The sequence below is a fragment of the Garra rufa genome, chromosome 13, assembly GCF_049309525.1.
Source record: "Garra rufa chromosome 13, GarRuf1.0, whole genome shotgun sequence".
NCBI lineage: Eukaryota > Metazoa > Chordata > Actinopteri > Cypriniformes > Cyprinidae > Garra > Garra rufa.
The window spans coordinates 903,155-917,509 of record NC_133373.1 but is presented as its reverse complement, the minus strand read 5'-3'; the positions used below and the strand labels follow the sequence as shown (position 1 = coordinate 917,509).

Genomic DNA, 14,355 nt, shown 5'->3' with positions numbered 1-14,355 from the left:
GTCTCATTGTTTTTTCTTGATGGATTGATTGAGTGGAGCTGTTCTCTGATTCCTGTCATTCATTAAGCTCCTCACCTCTGGTCTGTCTGATGCACAGATCCACTGCCTTCTTCCAGTCTAGTCCTTCATCCAGCGGTGCTCTTCCAGCTGCTCTAGTGTCAGTGGATGAGCTGGATTACGACTCAAACAGCGGTAAATCAGGTCATGGCATGCTGTAAAGATTTCATAGAGATCAAAGGTTAGTCTTCAAATATCAAATGTGAACAGTGAACATTTCTACTGGCTAGATTTGACAGATCTGTGTGTTGTGTATTCACCTGTGGATAAGGTCGGATCCATGTTGATGTAGCCATGCTGAATTTCATCAAAGCTTTCAAGGGCAAATATCTGTGCATGATTTCAAAGAGCAAAACTCCCATTGCCCAGACATTTGCTGCTTCTGCGTGGAATACGGACTGAAAGATCACCGTGATAAACTCCACGTTCATAGCAGTGTTTGATTGCTTGAACCATCTGAAGCATGAACAAGCGTGCTTGTCCTTCACTAATAGGACCTGAAAACAAGACGTAATCCTCCAAGGTCCTGCAGGGTTCAGGGTAATGCGTGATGAGAGAGAAGCTGCTCTCGTCCTCAAGCCACGTTTGAGACTGCATATCCTTTGATTGTCTGATCTGAACTCCAACAGCAGTGCTGAAGAACCATCAAATAAAGAGTCTTGAAAACTGCTGTCTTTAGTTTTTAGATGCACTGATGTCAGAGTATCACAGTATTAATAAAGAGAAAATAAAACAGAGCAGAAATAACATGATGCAAAGCAATAATGACTCACCTTGAGGCAGTTTGATTTCTGGTTCAGGCTCTTGTGTCGGATGCCATTTTTGACTCTTAAAAGTGCTCTATTTTATGCACTAATGTTGTATTTGATATACTAAAAATGATTCTTTAGTAGGCTACTTTCTATGATAATCTTAAAAACTATCTAATCTAAGTACTGAAATGTGCTATTTTAGGACACTATGAAAATGAAGTAACATTTTGTTTTTAACATATTTTCTCTGCATTTAAAAAATGTATTTAGTTACCACTTATAGTACAGTTGAACCCATCTTTCATACACTACCACATCAAGTGTACCATAAGTGGTTACTAAATAGACTACATTTGAGTACAGTTCTTAAGATAATCTTAAGAAGTACTAAGGAATAATTTTCAGTATATTATGTACAAAATTAATGTGTGAAAACAGCACCTAAAGTACAATGTGGAAGTGTGCTTTTTTTGCCTGGACTGTTAAGCTGGAGGAGAAGCCATTTCATTCTTCAAATCAATGCTTTTAAATGATCTATTGTTTAATTAGATAATCACATCAGCCATCATATATAGGATTAAATTAATATATACGTTTGTGACTCAACATTAGACATCAACTAAGACTTAGACCATAGAACTAAGTTTTTAGACATAATGTATTGATGATATCAGAGGCACACAGTAAACAAAAATAGAAACAAACCAATGAAACTGATTCCTGTATGTTTTCCCACACTAGTTTAATATTTTAGCAATAAAGTTGGATTTATCAGTCATTATTTTACATTGTCATCTGAATTCTACATTTTATTAGGTTAAATGCTGTATTACACTAATGTCAGTCATGTCAAAATGCAGTTTATGATTATGAGACCTAAAAAAATAAATTTGGGAAACATTTTGAATAGATTCCCTTTAGATTTTGAATGTAAAGCCTAAAAATCATCTGTAGGACACTTTATATAAAAAAAAAAACCTCCTGCTATTTGCAGTTCATATGTGTTAGCATAGCAATTGCAGGAGGAAAAAATGCTAGATACCAGCAAAATAATGTGAAGACTTGTGTGGAAACAGGGCTTATTATATAGTGATTATTATAAAAATCCTGAGTGATCGCATTATTTGTTTCTCCTATCACTACTTAATACTGCATCAAATACAACAATAAATGAGAATAACAACATACTTTTACTCCAAACTCACATTATAGCATCAATCCTGTGTTTGAAATGTGACTTTTTATCACATAATGAGGCAGAAAATATATTATTTTACAGTATTCTATACAGTAATAAAGGCTATGTCAATTAGTACTGCATTATAAATATACATTATCCTTATGAAAAATACTGGAGACGTCTTGAATAACACTGATAAACCATACACTGCTGCAATAGTGAGCTAATTCTCATTTCCATATGCCAGTATAAAAGGAGAAAGTGATGTGAGGTCAGTGTGATGATGCTGTGTGTCTCTGTGTCTTCAGTGTCTGTTGATTGTGTGACTGACGTCTCTGTAGCGGCTCCTTATTCACCATCAGCTGATCCTGAGGAAACCACAAATATGTCTCTATACTGAGAGTCCTACAATAAAACACAGTCAGATATGAGTATGAGACATTACTGCTGTCACATCACATCAGCAGATCCATTTCAGAAAAACAGTATATTCATATTACAGCCAGAGATATGAATGAACAACTGATCATTGATTAATAACAGTAAATGATCAACATCTTTCTCTATATCACTTACACACAGAGACACTGGAAGAGATGAAAATATTCATAGATCAGTCACATCACAGAATTAAACTCTTATTAAACACAGTTTAAAGTACAGAGACTAAAGTGGAGCTGAATTATTATCTGATATTCTCCAATCACACACACAGGAGCTCTGTTACTAAATTTTAGTCATTTACAAAACTTTAAGTAAACAAACACTCACAACAGAATAATGTCTTCAGTTTACAGTGTGGATCGTCCTTCAGATCAGAGAGCAACTTCACTCCTGATTTTCCTAGTTTATTATAAGACAGATCCAGTTCTGTCAGGTGTGAAGGGTTTGATCTCAGAGCTGAAGTCAGAGCAGCACAACCTTCATCTGTGACACCACAACATCTCAACCTGTAGAGAACAATGACACAATGTGAATTGTAGATGAAGTGTGTGTAGTTTGTTATTGACTCAGTGCAGGAGAGGAGATATAATGACAAGCATTGCCACATACTGCTGCTGATAGAATGAGATTTATGCATGTTGATGCTCAATGGTGCTGTTTGACACTGTCATGTGCTTCAGGACTGAACAGACACACAGAGATGAATGTCAGATATTGTTTCATAGTGATATAAGGACGGATCTGTCTGGAGAAACAGTCACTTGCTCCTCTAATAAACTCATTCGCTTCACAGGAGCCACATGTTCCCCATTACATCTCATTTATTAACTCTTGTGATCAAACACATCATTGGTCTCATCTGGCTGCTTAAAACTCAATAGAAATGTGCTGAACCCAATAGAGATTCTCAAGGACTTTTTGTACAAAGAAAAACTACTGTCTGTCTACACATGCACTGAGATCATGTTCATGAGCTTTTCTTCTGGCTCATCACCTGTTTACCTCCAGCTTTACTGTCTTTGGTGTTTATATTCCACTTTGAAGAAGTTAAATAATGCTTTTAAATGCAATTGCCTGTAACTTTTTTAGTAATAATGAAGACACTAATTAGCTTTAGATGTTTAATCAGGAAACTCTGGATTTTACCCGTTTAAATTATTTTAAACATTATCAGAAAGTTAATTATTAATCAAACTACCAGAAGTAAAGCTCCAGTAAATGTTTAATGGGTCAAAAACAGGAGCAGCAGTTCATGTGATAGAGATGAATAAAATGAACTTCATCAAAGTCATTTCTACTGAGATTTAGTGTGTTTACTGATGTTTTACCCAAATAGGACAAAGACATGACACATGAGTAACTATTAGAGAGATCTTACCACAGTTTCTCCAGTTTACAGTGAGGATTCTGTAGTACATCAGAAAGCAGCTTCACTGAATCTCCTAGTTTATTATCAGACAGATTCAGGTGTGTCAGGTGTGAGGGGTTTGATCTCAGAGCTGAAGCCAGAGCAGAACAACCTTCATCTGTGACACTACAATACTTCAACCTGTAGAGAACAATGACACACTCTTCACTCTCAGATCACATCAGTTTAGCCGTGAATCCATTATTGAAGATAAAGTATTAACTTTAAGGTCTAAAACGTCACAGAAAATAAAACATGATCATAAATCATCCAAAGTCTAATTGAAGCAGGATAAATAATTATTATATGCACTACATCTGTATTTTATGCTGTCTATATTGAGAAAAATATTTTTTTTGCCAAATTTGATGACAGTTTTCACTACATGAATGTTTGTGTCAAATATAATTTTTACCTCAGTTTCTCCAGTTTACAGTGAGGATTCTGTAGTACATCAGAAAGCAGCTTCACTGAATCTCCTAGATTATTCCAAGACAGGTCCAGTTGTGTCAGGTGTGAGGGGTTTGATCTCAGAGCTGAAGTCAGAGCAGCACAACCTTCATCTGTGACACCACAATCTCTCAACCTGTAGAGAACAATGACACACTCTTCACTCTCTCAGATCAGATCAGTTTAGCCGTGAATCCATTAATGAAGATAAAATATTAACTTTAAGGTCTAAGGTCACACAATTGTTCATTAGAGTATCAAACAATCACAGACCCCCCTTCACCCAATCCACCACTGTAGTTGCCGGGTAGGCTCAGATGGCCCACAAGGCCTTCGGTTGCTATAGTGACCAGGACACCTCTGCCAGGCCAGATAAACTTTACGACTCACAAGTATGTGAATCGGAACTTTCCCAACCAACTCTCTCTTAAACAGACTGCAACAGTAACTGACTTCTTTCATTAATTCTTTGACAAACCTTCCTATGAATGAACACACCAATCCTCAAGTCAGTGTGTATTTCATTGTGGTTTGGGTATCTTGTCTTTTGGTATTGTGTAATGTTTTTATGCATGTGTTACTATAGATATGGATGGATGTGTTGTGCGGTGTAACCACATGGTCATGTTTGGTATCTCTGAATTCGTATTTTGATGGTCTAAAGGATGATGCATATTACATGTCGATACACATGTAACATATTAGAGTTTCATGAATCCCTAGTAGTTTTGCATGAATACCCACATGCAAAGTACCTTGCTCTCAGACAAAGGGTCATAAAAGCCCACTTTATATCCAAACCTCCCGCTTGGAATTTCAGCTTCTCTCATTGGTCAAGCCCATGCTGAGAGGCGTGAATCTGTATTTTATTTTATTCTACATCTGTATTTTATGCTGTCTATATTGAGAAAAATATTTTTTTTTTGCCAAATTTGATGACACTTTTCACTACATTGAATGTTTGTGTCAAATATAATTTTTACCTCAGTTTCTCCAGTTTACAGTGAGGATTCTGTAGTACATCAGAAAGCAGCTTCACTGAATCTCCTAGATCATTCCAAGACAGGTCCAGTTGTGTCAGGTGTGAGGGGTTTGATCTCAGAGCTGAAGTCAGAGCAGCACAACCTTTATCTGTGACACCACAATCTCTCAACCTGTAGAGAACAATGACACACTCTTCACTCTCTCAGATCAGATCAGTTTAGCTGTGAATTATTAAAGATAAAAAACTAACCTAAAGCACAAACCATTATGTTTGATGGATCATTGGACTAAAGTTCTAAAATGTCACAGAACATAAAACATGATCATAAATATCCAAAGCCTCATTAAAGAAAGAGAAATATTTCTTGATTGCAACCTGTCCATAATTTTTTTTCAGTCTTGTTTTATTAATAACACTATTAACTACATAGATCTGTACTAATATGTACTGTTGTAAAGGCTCCTTTAAGAGAGGGCTTTTATTCTGACATCGTTTGTCACTTTCCAAGCCGAGCAGCCTTGTTAGTTAAGCCGCTGGTGCCAGCTGAAGTTTATATCTGCTGAGTCGATCTCTGAAAGAACATTTTTACATTTTGTTGGTGATATTTCCTGCAGCCATTACCTTGAGGTGTTAGTCATTGACCTGCAAGTAAGCCTGTTTGCTTTAATTTTGTGTTTATGGAGATCGTTATTGAGTTATTTATAACTGCTTTAACAGTACATGTATAGACATGCCCGTGGCCGTTGTTTCTGTTTGTTTATCTTAATGATGCCATTTAAGATGTAACTATTTCCTCTTTATTGAGCTGTACATCACTGTTTTGGTTTTCGATAATACCTTTGGTGACGTGATCTTGATATTTCGAGCTGTTTATGTTAAACGAGCGATCGCGTTCTGATGTGCAGGGATTATGCCCATATATGGAGTGATGTTTAGCATGTCAGACGATCACTTACGGCCTCATATGTTGACTATGATGCTTTATTTTCCTTGGAGTGTGTTTCTATTAGGAATGTTATGAATGAGGATTTGGCCAGCTTGAGCTGCATTGGTGTACCCACAGATGTTATTATTGTATGTACCTAATTATTGTTATTCATTATTGCTTCTTGTATTTCTTGTGCTCCAGACTAATACCTCTACTGGCTGGAAGCGATTCTCTCTTATCAATACAACATTGAAAGCCAATCACCTGTCTCCTCGTCCTTTATAATACTGTGCTCTAACCGGCACCCAGGGGGTTCACTCGCCCAATTGAAAATCATAACCTTACAGTTAAAAGTCTCTCCAACAAAGTGGTCCTTCGAGCCGGAGGAGTGTTCCCGCCTGATATGATGGACTCTGATGAGGAGATTGTTGGCGGAGCTCACCCTAGGCGCCGTACTCGGCCTCCAGCCTACCTAGAACAGTATGAGGTCCAGTTTCCGAGAGGGAGACCTGCCTCCGAGCCTGGGGTATCCCACCCCATGAATACACCTGTCCCAGCCTGGTCCCTGTCCTTTCAGCCAGCTGCTGTAATCCCCGGTGGTGACAGTTTTCATCCTGATGGCTCGCAGATCCTGTCATCCAGTTATCAGCCTCTCCAGCCTGCTGTGTGCCCTCAGCAGGTCCCTCCCCTACATTCAGCAGCTGATTCAATTGCCGCTGCCCATCTCAGTGAGCTACAGCATCTGTGCCACGAGCGTGCAGCCTTCGAAGCTGACTTGAGAGAGATGAGGGCCGTTCGCGCAGAAGTTCAAGAGTTAGTTCAAGCAGCACGGTCACTTCGAGCAGACCTTAGCCAAACCAGAGGTCAACCTCTTTCGCCAGCGCTGGCCTCAGCGGTGCGGCTGTCCAGTACACCAGTAAAGCCCTGTATATCCAGTCCTGTAGTTGATTGTGATCCATTCTCCGATCTACCCCCGCCACCTTGGCCGGAGCCTGAAGCAGCCTTAGCTAGACAGTTAGGTGGCCTTGAGATGTCTGATGCAGCTACTTCCTATCGGCCCGTAGCCCCCGGGTCTCAGACATATCCCTTGGTGTTCCCTCCCACTCGGGTGTGCCCTCCAAAGCCAAATGTTCCTGATGCTGGTGAGTTCCCTCCGCCTCCTACTCCTCAAGACCTTAGGGACTTGCTCACTCCTTGTGCCATGCCCTTGCCTGTTCACCGCCAGTCGGTACCTGCATATTCTAGAGTTCCAGTCTCGTTTACTCAGTCAGAGCCTAGAGGACGTCCTGTAGTCCCTTCTGAATCTGTGTATCGTGGTCCTCCTCCTACGATCCCTAAGTTTACTCGCCCCGATCCTAGTGAGTTCGCTCGCCTTCGCATAGCCCTGGAGAACCTGCTCCCCCCAGATGGCACTGAGCTGTTTAAGTACCAGATCCTTGTAGACCACCTTAAGCTTGAGGAAGCTAAGATGATAGCTGATGCTAACTTGAACTCCCCTACCCCCTTCACGGATACGATGTCAGCACTTCGTGAAAAGTACGGCCAGCCACATCAGTTAGCCTTGAGGAGGATAGCTAGTGTCCTTGATAGTCCTGACATTCGACGAGGTGATATCCCAGCCTTCCAGAGATTCGCTCTGCAAGTCCAGTCCCTAGTTGGCCTGTTGAGGACCTTAGGACATGATGGGGAGTTGGAATTGAGTTGTGGATCCCATGTCGCACGCCTGCTGAGCAAGCTTCCACCAGAGCAAAGAGCGGAGTTTCGTCGGCACATGTTTCGTCAACCTGGTTCTACCCCTAACCTTGTTGATTTTTCGAATTGGCTTCGTTATGAGAACTGGTGTCATAGTTATGATGCCGAGTTGATGGCTAAGAGCTCCTATGCTGGCAAGAGATCTGTTGCTATCCTGCATGGAGTTGAAGCATCCTCATCCGTGTCACCTCCCCCAGTTAAGTCTGCCATGCCTCGTAGAGGTTCTGTTCAGCCAGCTAAGCCTGCTAGGCCGAAGCGTTATTGTCCCTTCTGCGATGCGTCAGAACATTACCTGAGTCAGTGTGCTGCCTTCGCCCAGCTTACCCCTGATAAAGTTAAGACCTGGATCCGTAGTCACAATCGCTGTTGGCGGTGTGCCAGATCTCACCATGCTGCCCAATGTGACATAAAGAAGCCCTGCAGTCTTTGCCGTGGCCGACATCTTCGTCCCCTTCATGACGTGAACAGTAGTCCTCCTTCCAATGAGGATTCTGCTACCATGGAGAAGAGTTGCTTTACGAGCTCTTCCTCTGCCAGTCCTATCCTGTGGAACAGTTACGCCGGAAGTACAGACACTTGAGGGGCCTTCCTATTCGTTCCCTGACTGATGTCCAGCCTTTGCTCCTTATTGGTTCCGACCAACCTCACCTTATTACCCCTACTGAGCCTGTTCGATGGGGCGGCCCAGGAGCGCCAGTGGCCGTTCGTACCCGCCTGGGATGGACACTTCAGGGTCCCGTTCCTTCCTTTAGTTGTCCTTCCGCCCCTCGCCAGTGCCTGCTTACCTCTTTGATTCCTGCCCAAGACGAGCTCCTTCACCATGTTCAGAGATTGTGGCAGTTGGATACAGTTCCTTACCGTGAGTGCAAAGAGGTTACTCGTTCTAAGCAATACCAGGAAGCCCTTCAACTGCTTGACCGCAAGACCCTTACCCTAGAGATTGAGGGTGTTCATCGCCTGGCCACCCCCCTTCTTCGTCATAAAGACATGCCTTTGTTAAATTCGCCTAGAGATTCTGTCTTGTCTACTCTCCGCAGCGTGGAGCGGCGTCTGCTGAAAGATCCAGAGAAAGCCGAAACCTACCGAGCAGAGATGCATAGACTCCTTGAGACTGGAGCTGTCCGTGTAGTACCTGATCCTGTCCCTGAAACCCCTGAGTGTTGGTACATTCCTCACCACCTTGTGAGCCACAATGGGAAGTCCCATCTCGTCTTCAATTGTTCCCATCAGTACCGAGGTCAGAGCCTTAACCAGTACCTTCTGCCCGGACCGACCCTTGGAGCGTCATTGTTAGGTGTCCTTCTTCGCTTCCGGGAGCATCCTGTAGCCGTGAGTGGAGATATTAAGGCGATGTTCCACCAGGTTCGCCTTCTGCCTGAAGATCGTCCTTTGCTCCGCTTCCTATGGCGAGACCTGCACATGGATGAGGCTCCTCAGACTTTCGAATGGTTAGTCCTACCCTTCGGAACCACGTCCAGTCCTTGTTGTGCGATCTATGCACTCCAGCGCCACACTCGTCAGCACCCCTTGACAGATGAGGAGAATCTCTTCTCTATAGAAAGATGTTTCTATGTGGATAATTGCCTCCAAAGCCTTCCTTCGGCTGAGGCGGCCCGGAGTCTGATCGATCGCCTGCGTACTGTCCTTTCTGAAGCTGGATTTGAGATTCGGCAGTGGGCCTCTAACAATCCTGCGGTATTGAGTCACCTACCACCTGAGGCTCGAGCGACTAGTGTGGAGCTGTGGCTGACCTAGGAGAAGGCCGATGTCCCTGAGTCCACATTAGGGTTGAGTTGGAATTGGCAATCCGATACCTTGTCTTATAAACACAGACCCGTGATCTATAACACCCCCACCTTGCGGAATATTTACCGGGTCCTTGCTACACAGTACGACCCTCTAGGACTGCTCCTTCCTTATCTGACCCGTGCCAAAGTGATCGTTAAACACCTTTGGAACAAACAGAGAGAGTGGGACGATCCTAACCTCCCTCCAGACCTTCTCCATTCCTGGATACAGTGGGAAGAAGAACTTCGCTGTCTTCCTAGTGTCTCTTTCCCTCGGCCTTATGTTCCCCCTGCAGTTGGGACTGATGGAGTTACTCGTGAGGTCCACATATTCTCAGATGCCTCTGAGCAAGCCTACGGAGCCGTAGCATATCTGCTTACTGTCGACCCAGCTGGTCAGACCCACCTCTCCTTCCTCATTGCTCGCTCCCGTGTTACTCCAAAGCGAGTACATTCCATACCCCGATTGGAGCTCTGTGGGAGCTTGGTTGCAGCCCAGCTTGCGAAGTTGCTGGCAAATGAGCTGACCTTGCCTATCCGCTCTACCGTCCTGTGGACGGATTCTACTACGGTCCTTCAGTGGCTAAGGTCTGAGTCCTGCCGATACCGAGTCTTCGTTGGTAATCGGATCGCCGAGATCCAGGAACTTACGGATCAGTGCTCGTGGCGCTATGTTGGTTCTGCAGATAACCCTGCCGATGACCTCACCAAAGGGAGACCTCTTTCCTACCTTGCTTCCCCGAATCGATGGTGCCAAGGACCCCCTTTCCTTCTACTTCACCCTCGAGAATGGCCTGTCCTTCCTACTTCAGAGCCTAGTGATGATCCTGCTGAGTTGCGAAAGTCTACCTTCTGTGGAGTTGTCGCCTCGCCTACCACCTCTAGCCATCCCGATCGATGGAACCACCCTACCTGGTCAGATCTTCTCGATGCCACAGCACGAGACCTTCAAGGTGGCACTGATTCTGAAGCGGTTCCTGAAGCCACGGATTATCGTCAAGCAGAAGTCCACGTCCTCAAACATGTCCAACAGGAATCCTTCCCTGAAGATTATCACCTGTTAGAATCCGGAAAGACCGTGAGACCTAGTAGCCGTTTAGTTGCCTTGGCCCCTGAGATGGATCCTTCCACTGGCTTGATCAGGGTGGGTGGCCGTTTGAGGAGAGTGGCTGACCTTGCAGATTCCGTTCTCCATCCAGTAGTCCTAGACTCTAGGCATCCAGTTACTCGCCTGATAATTCGCCATTATGATAACCAACTGCATCATCCTGGATCAGAGCGGCTGTTTGCTGAGATAAGAAGACATTATTGGATCCTACGAGGCCGTGAAGCGGTTCGACGGTCTCAGCATACCTGTCCGGAATGTCGCAGATGGAGAGGCCAGCCTTCAGTGCCTCAGATGTCCGATTTGCCCTCTGCCCGCCTTCAGCTTTACAAGCCGCCTTCCATTCATGTGGGATGGATTGCTTCGGTCCTTTCCTAGTCAAGGTTGGCAGACGTACAGAGAAGCGCTGGGGTGTTCTCTTCAAGTGTCTCACCACGAGAGCTGTACACTTAGACTTACTCCCTAGCCTAAGTACAGATTCCTTTCTTATGGCCCTTCGAAGGTTCATCGCTAGGCGAGGCACCCCGGCGCAGTTATGGTCAGATCAAGGGACCAACTTCCGTGGAGGCGAGCGGGAGTTGCGAGAAGCATATGCCACCTTAGCTCCTGATCTGCAGAGTCATCTTGTACGCCAGAAGATCCAGTTCTGCTTCAATCCCCCCTCAGCCCCTCACTTTGGTGGAGTTTGGGAGAGGGAGGTGAGATCAATCAAGTCAGCCCTGTACACCATTTTGGGTTCCCAGTCGGTTCCTGAAGAGGTTCTGATGACAGTTTTGTTGGAAGTTGAGGCTATCCTCAACTCAAAACCCTTGGGTTACGTATCCTCCGACGTGGCCGATGCTGACCCAGTGACCCCCAGTAGTCTCCTCATGGGGCGGCACGATGGATCGTTGCCTCAAGTCATTTATCCAGAATCAGAGATGTTAAGTCGTCGAAGATGGAGACATTCCCAGATCTTGGCCGATCGATTCTGGTCTCGATTCATCCGTGATTACCTTCCCAGCCTGCAGACCAGGCAGAAATGGCAAGCCTTACCTCCTGACCTCCAAAGGAATACCTGCGTCATGATTGTCGAACCCTCAGCTGCCCCGAGGTTCATGGCCTGTAGGTAAAGTCGTTCAAACCCACATCAGTCCTGATGGTCATGTCAGATCAGTGGATGTGCAGATCAAGAATAAGATCTACACCCGACCAGTGGCCCGCCTAGTGGTCCTGCCAACCTTACCTTCCGAGGACCCTGGAACCTCTAACCTTCCAGAATAGAGTCGCCTTTCCTGAATACAAAGATGCTTCTCATCTTTGCGGGCGGCTGTTGTAAAGGCTCCTTTAAGAGAGGGCTTTTATTCTGACATCGTTTGTCACTTTCCAAGCCGAGCAGCCTTGTTAGTTAAGCCACTGGTGCCAGCTGAAGTTTATATCTGCTGAGTCGATCTCTGAAAGAACATTTTTACATTTTGTTGGTGATATTTCCTGCAGCCATTACCTTGAGGTGTTAGTCATTGACCTGCAAGTAAGCCTGTTTGCTTTAATTTTGTGTTTATGGAGATCGTTATTGAGTTATTTATAACTGCTTTAACAGTACATGTATAGACATGCCCGTGGCCGTTGTTTCTGTTTGTTTATCTTAATGATGCCGTTTAAGATGTAACTATTTCCTCTTTATTGAGCTGTACATCACTGTTTTGGTTTTCGATAATACCTTTGGTGACGTGATCTTGATATTTCGAGCTGTTTATGTTAAACGAGCGATCGCGTTCTGATGTGCAGGGATTATGCCCATATATGGAGTGATGTTTAGCATGTCAGACGATCACTTACGGCCTCATATGTTGACTATGATGCTTTATTTTCCTTGGAGTGTGTTTCTATTAGGAATGTTATGAATGAGGATTTGGCCAGCTTGAGCTGCATTGGTGTACCCACAGATGTTATTATTGTATGTACCTAATTATTGTTATTCATTATTGTTTCTTGTATTTCTTGTGCTCCAGACTAATACCTCTACTGGCTGGAAGCGATTCTCTCTTATCAATACAACATTGAAAGCCAATCACCTGTCTCCTCGTCCTTTATAATACTGTGCTCTAACCGGCACCCAGGGGGTTCACTCGCCCAATTGAAAATCATAACCTTACAGTTAAAAGTCTCTCCAACAATGTACAGTATATAGGATTGATTGTGTGTGTGTTTACAGTTTCTCAGAGGAAACCACACAGACACAGGGAGAACATGCAAGAAAGGCCTCCTAGTTTGGGGACTTGGTTTTTTCACATGGTGCCCCATTGATGGACATAATGTAGAGATTTTTTAAACCATAAATCTGTGACTTTTAATACCGCCCTTCCTTGTCGGTCTAGTAATATCTCGGCCCAGGCACGATGGACTCGTCATTTCTCTCCTACATCTTTTGAGGACTTTGCTGCTGCTTATAATGCAGTTGAGGAGTCGTGGCCATTGATTTGAATTTAAGCAAAGTGTTGACACCGTATACACTGGAACACTCCCTGACCATCTAATACAGTTACCTATTCTTGATCTTGATGTTACTGTCTTAGGTAGTTTTAGCACAACTTCTAATCTTGTTTCTTTCAAAATTTCTGGAAAAGGTGTTCAATCAATCTGAGTTCTAATTCTGTACATGAAACTTTTCAACAGGGTTCAGTAAATTACACAGTACTGAATAATCTGCCCTTCTGAAAGTTATAAACATCATCTTGTTGGCTACAGATAATGGGAATGCTGTTGCTTTGGTCCTTTTAGATCTCAGCATTTTGATAAAGTTAATCATAAAATACTAATTTCTCAGCTGAAGAACTGTATAGACATTCATGGTATCATTCTAAAATGGTTCCTATCTTATTTAACCAATAGAATGTTTTCTGTTTGTATTGGACAATATTCCTCATCTACAGCACATCTATCTTTGGGTGTTCCACAGAGATCCATTCTTGCTCGCACTCAGTTTTCTTTACACTTGTTGCCTCTGCGTTCTCTCTTTCTTAAATATGTCTATCTTTTCATTTACATGGTAATGATACCAAATTGTACCTTACTTTTAAAACATAATGATAAATGTTCCAGTTGGGCATTGCTAGCTTCATTGAGAGCAAAACTGAACTAGTAGACCAAAGTTCAGACCAAGTGATTTGTATGATTCCTGTAATTTAACTTAATTTGTTACTCATTGTGATAAAAACCTTAACTTTTTATTTGACTCAGGACTCAAGTTTGATAATGCTGTGGTTAAATCATAAATTTTCCATTTTAACGCCTTGCAAAAGTTAAAACATGTACTCTCTCTGAAACAGTAATTCATGCCTCAACCACTCATCCATTGAACGTTTACAAACGGTTCAAAATGCTGCAGTTAGGCTGTTGATGGGCAGTCATGAATCTGAACATATCACCTCTATTTTATCTTCTTAGCACTGACTTTTTAAAAATTATTAAATAGTTTAGCTACCAGATATCTCTCTGACATGATATGTCCTCACACCCCATCAAGAT

The 14,355-nt window shown here is 43.2% G+C and overlaps 1 protein-coding gene across 2 annotated transcripts in view; it reads right to left on the bottom strand.

Annotated features, from left to right (window-relative positions):
• Nucleotides 1-1,383: 1,383 nt before the first annotated feature.
• LOC141283204 (NACHT, LRR and PYD domains-containing protein 12-like) overlaps nucleotides 1,384-14,355 on the bottom strand; it is a 23,172-nt gene continuing 10,200 nt past the window's right edge. For both annotated transcript variants that reach the window (XM_073816485.1, XM_073816486.1), the window contains 5 exons: nucleotides 5,275-5,445; nucleotides 4,257-4,427; nucleotides 3,812-3,982; nucleotides 2,761-2,939; nucleotides 1,384-2,394 (listed from right to left, as the gene is read on the bottom strand). In XM_073816485.1, the coding sequence (XP_073672586.1) occupies nucleotides 2,393-2,394; nucleotides 2,761-2,939; nucleotides 3,812-3,982; nucleotides 4,257-4,427; nucleotides 5,275-5,445 (694 nt within the window). In that variant the 3' untranslated portion in view covers nucleotides 1,384-2,392. The remainder of the gene's footprint in view (nucleotides 2,395-2,760; nucleotides 2,940-3,811; nucleotides 3,983-4,256; nucleotides 4,428-5,274; nucleotides 5,446-14,355) is intronic.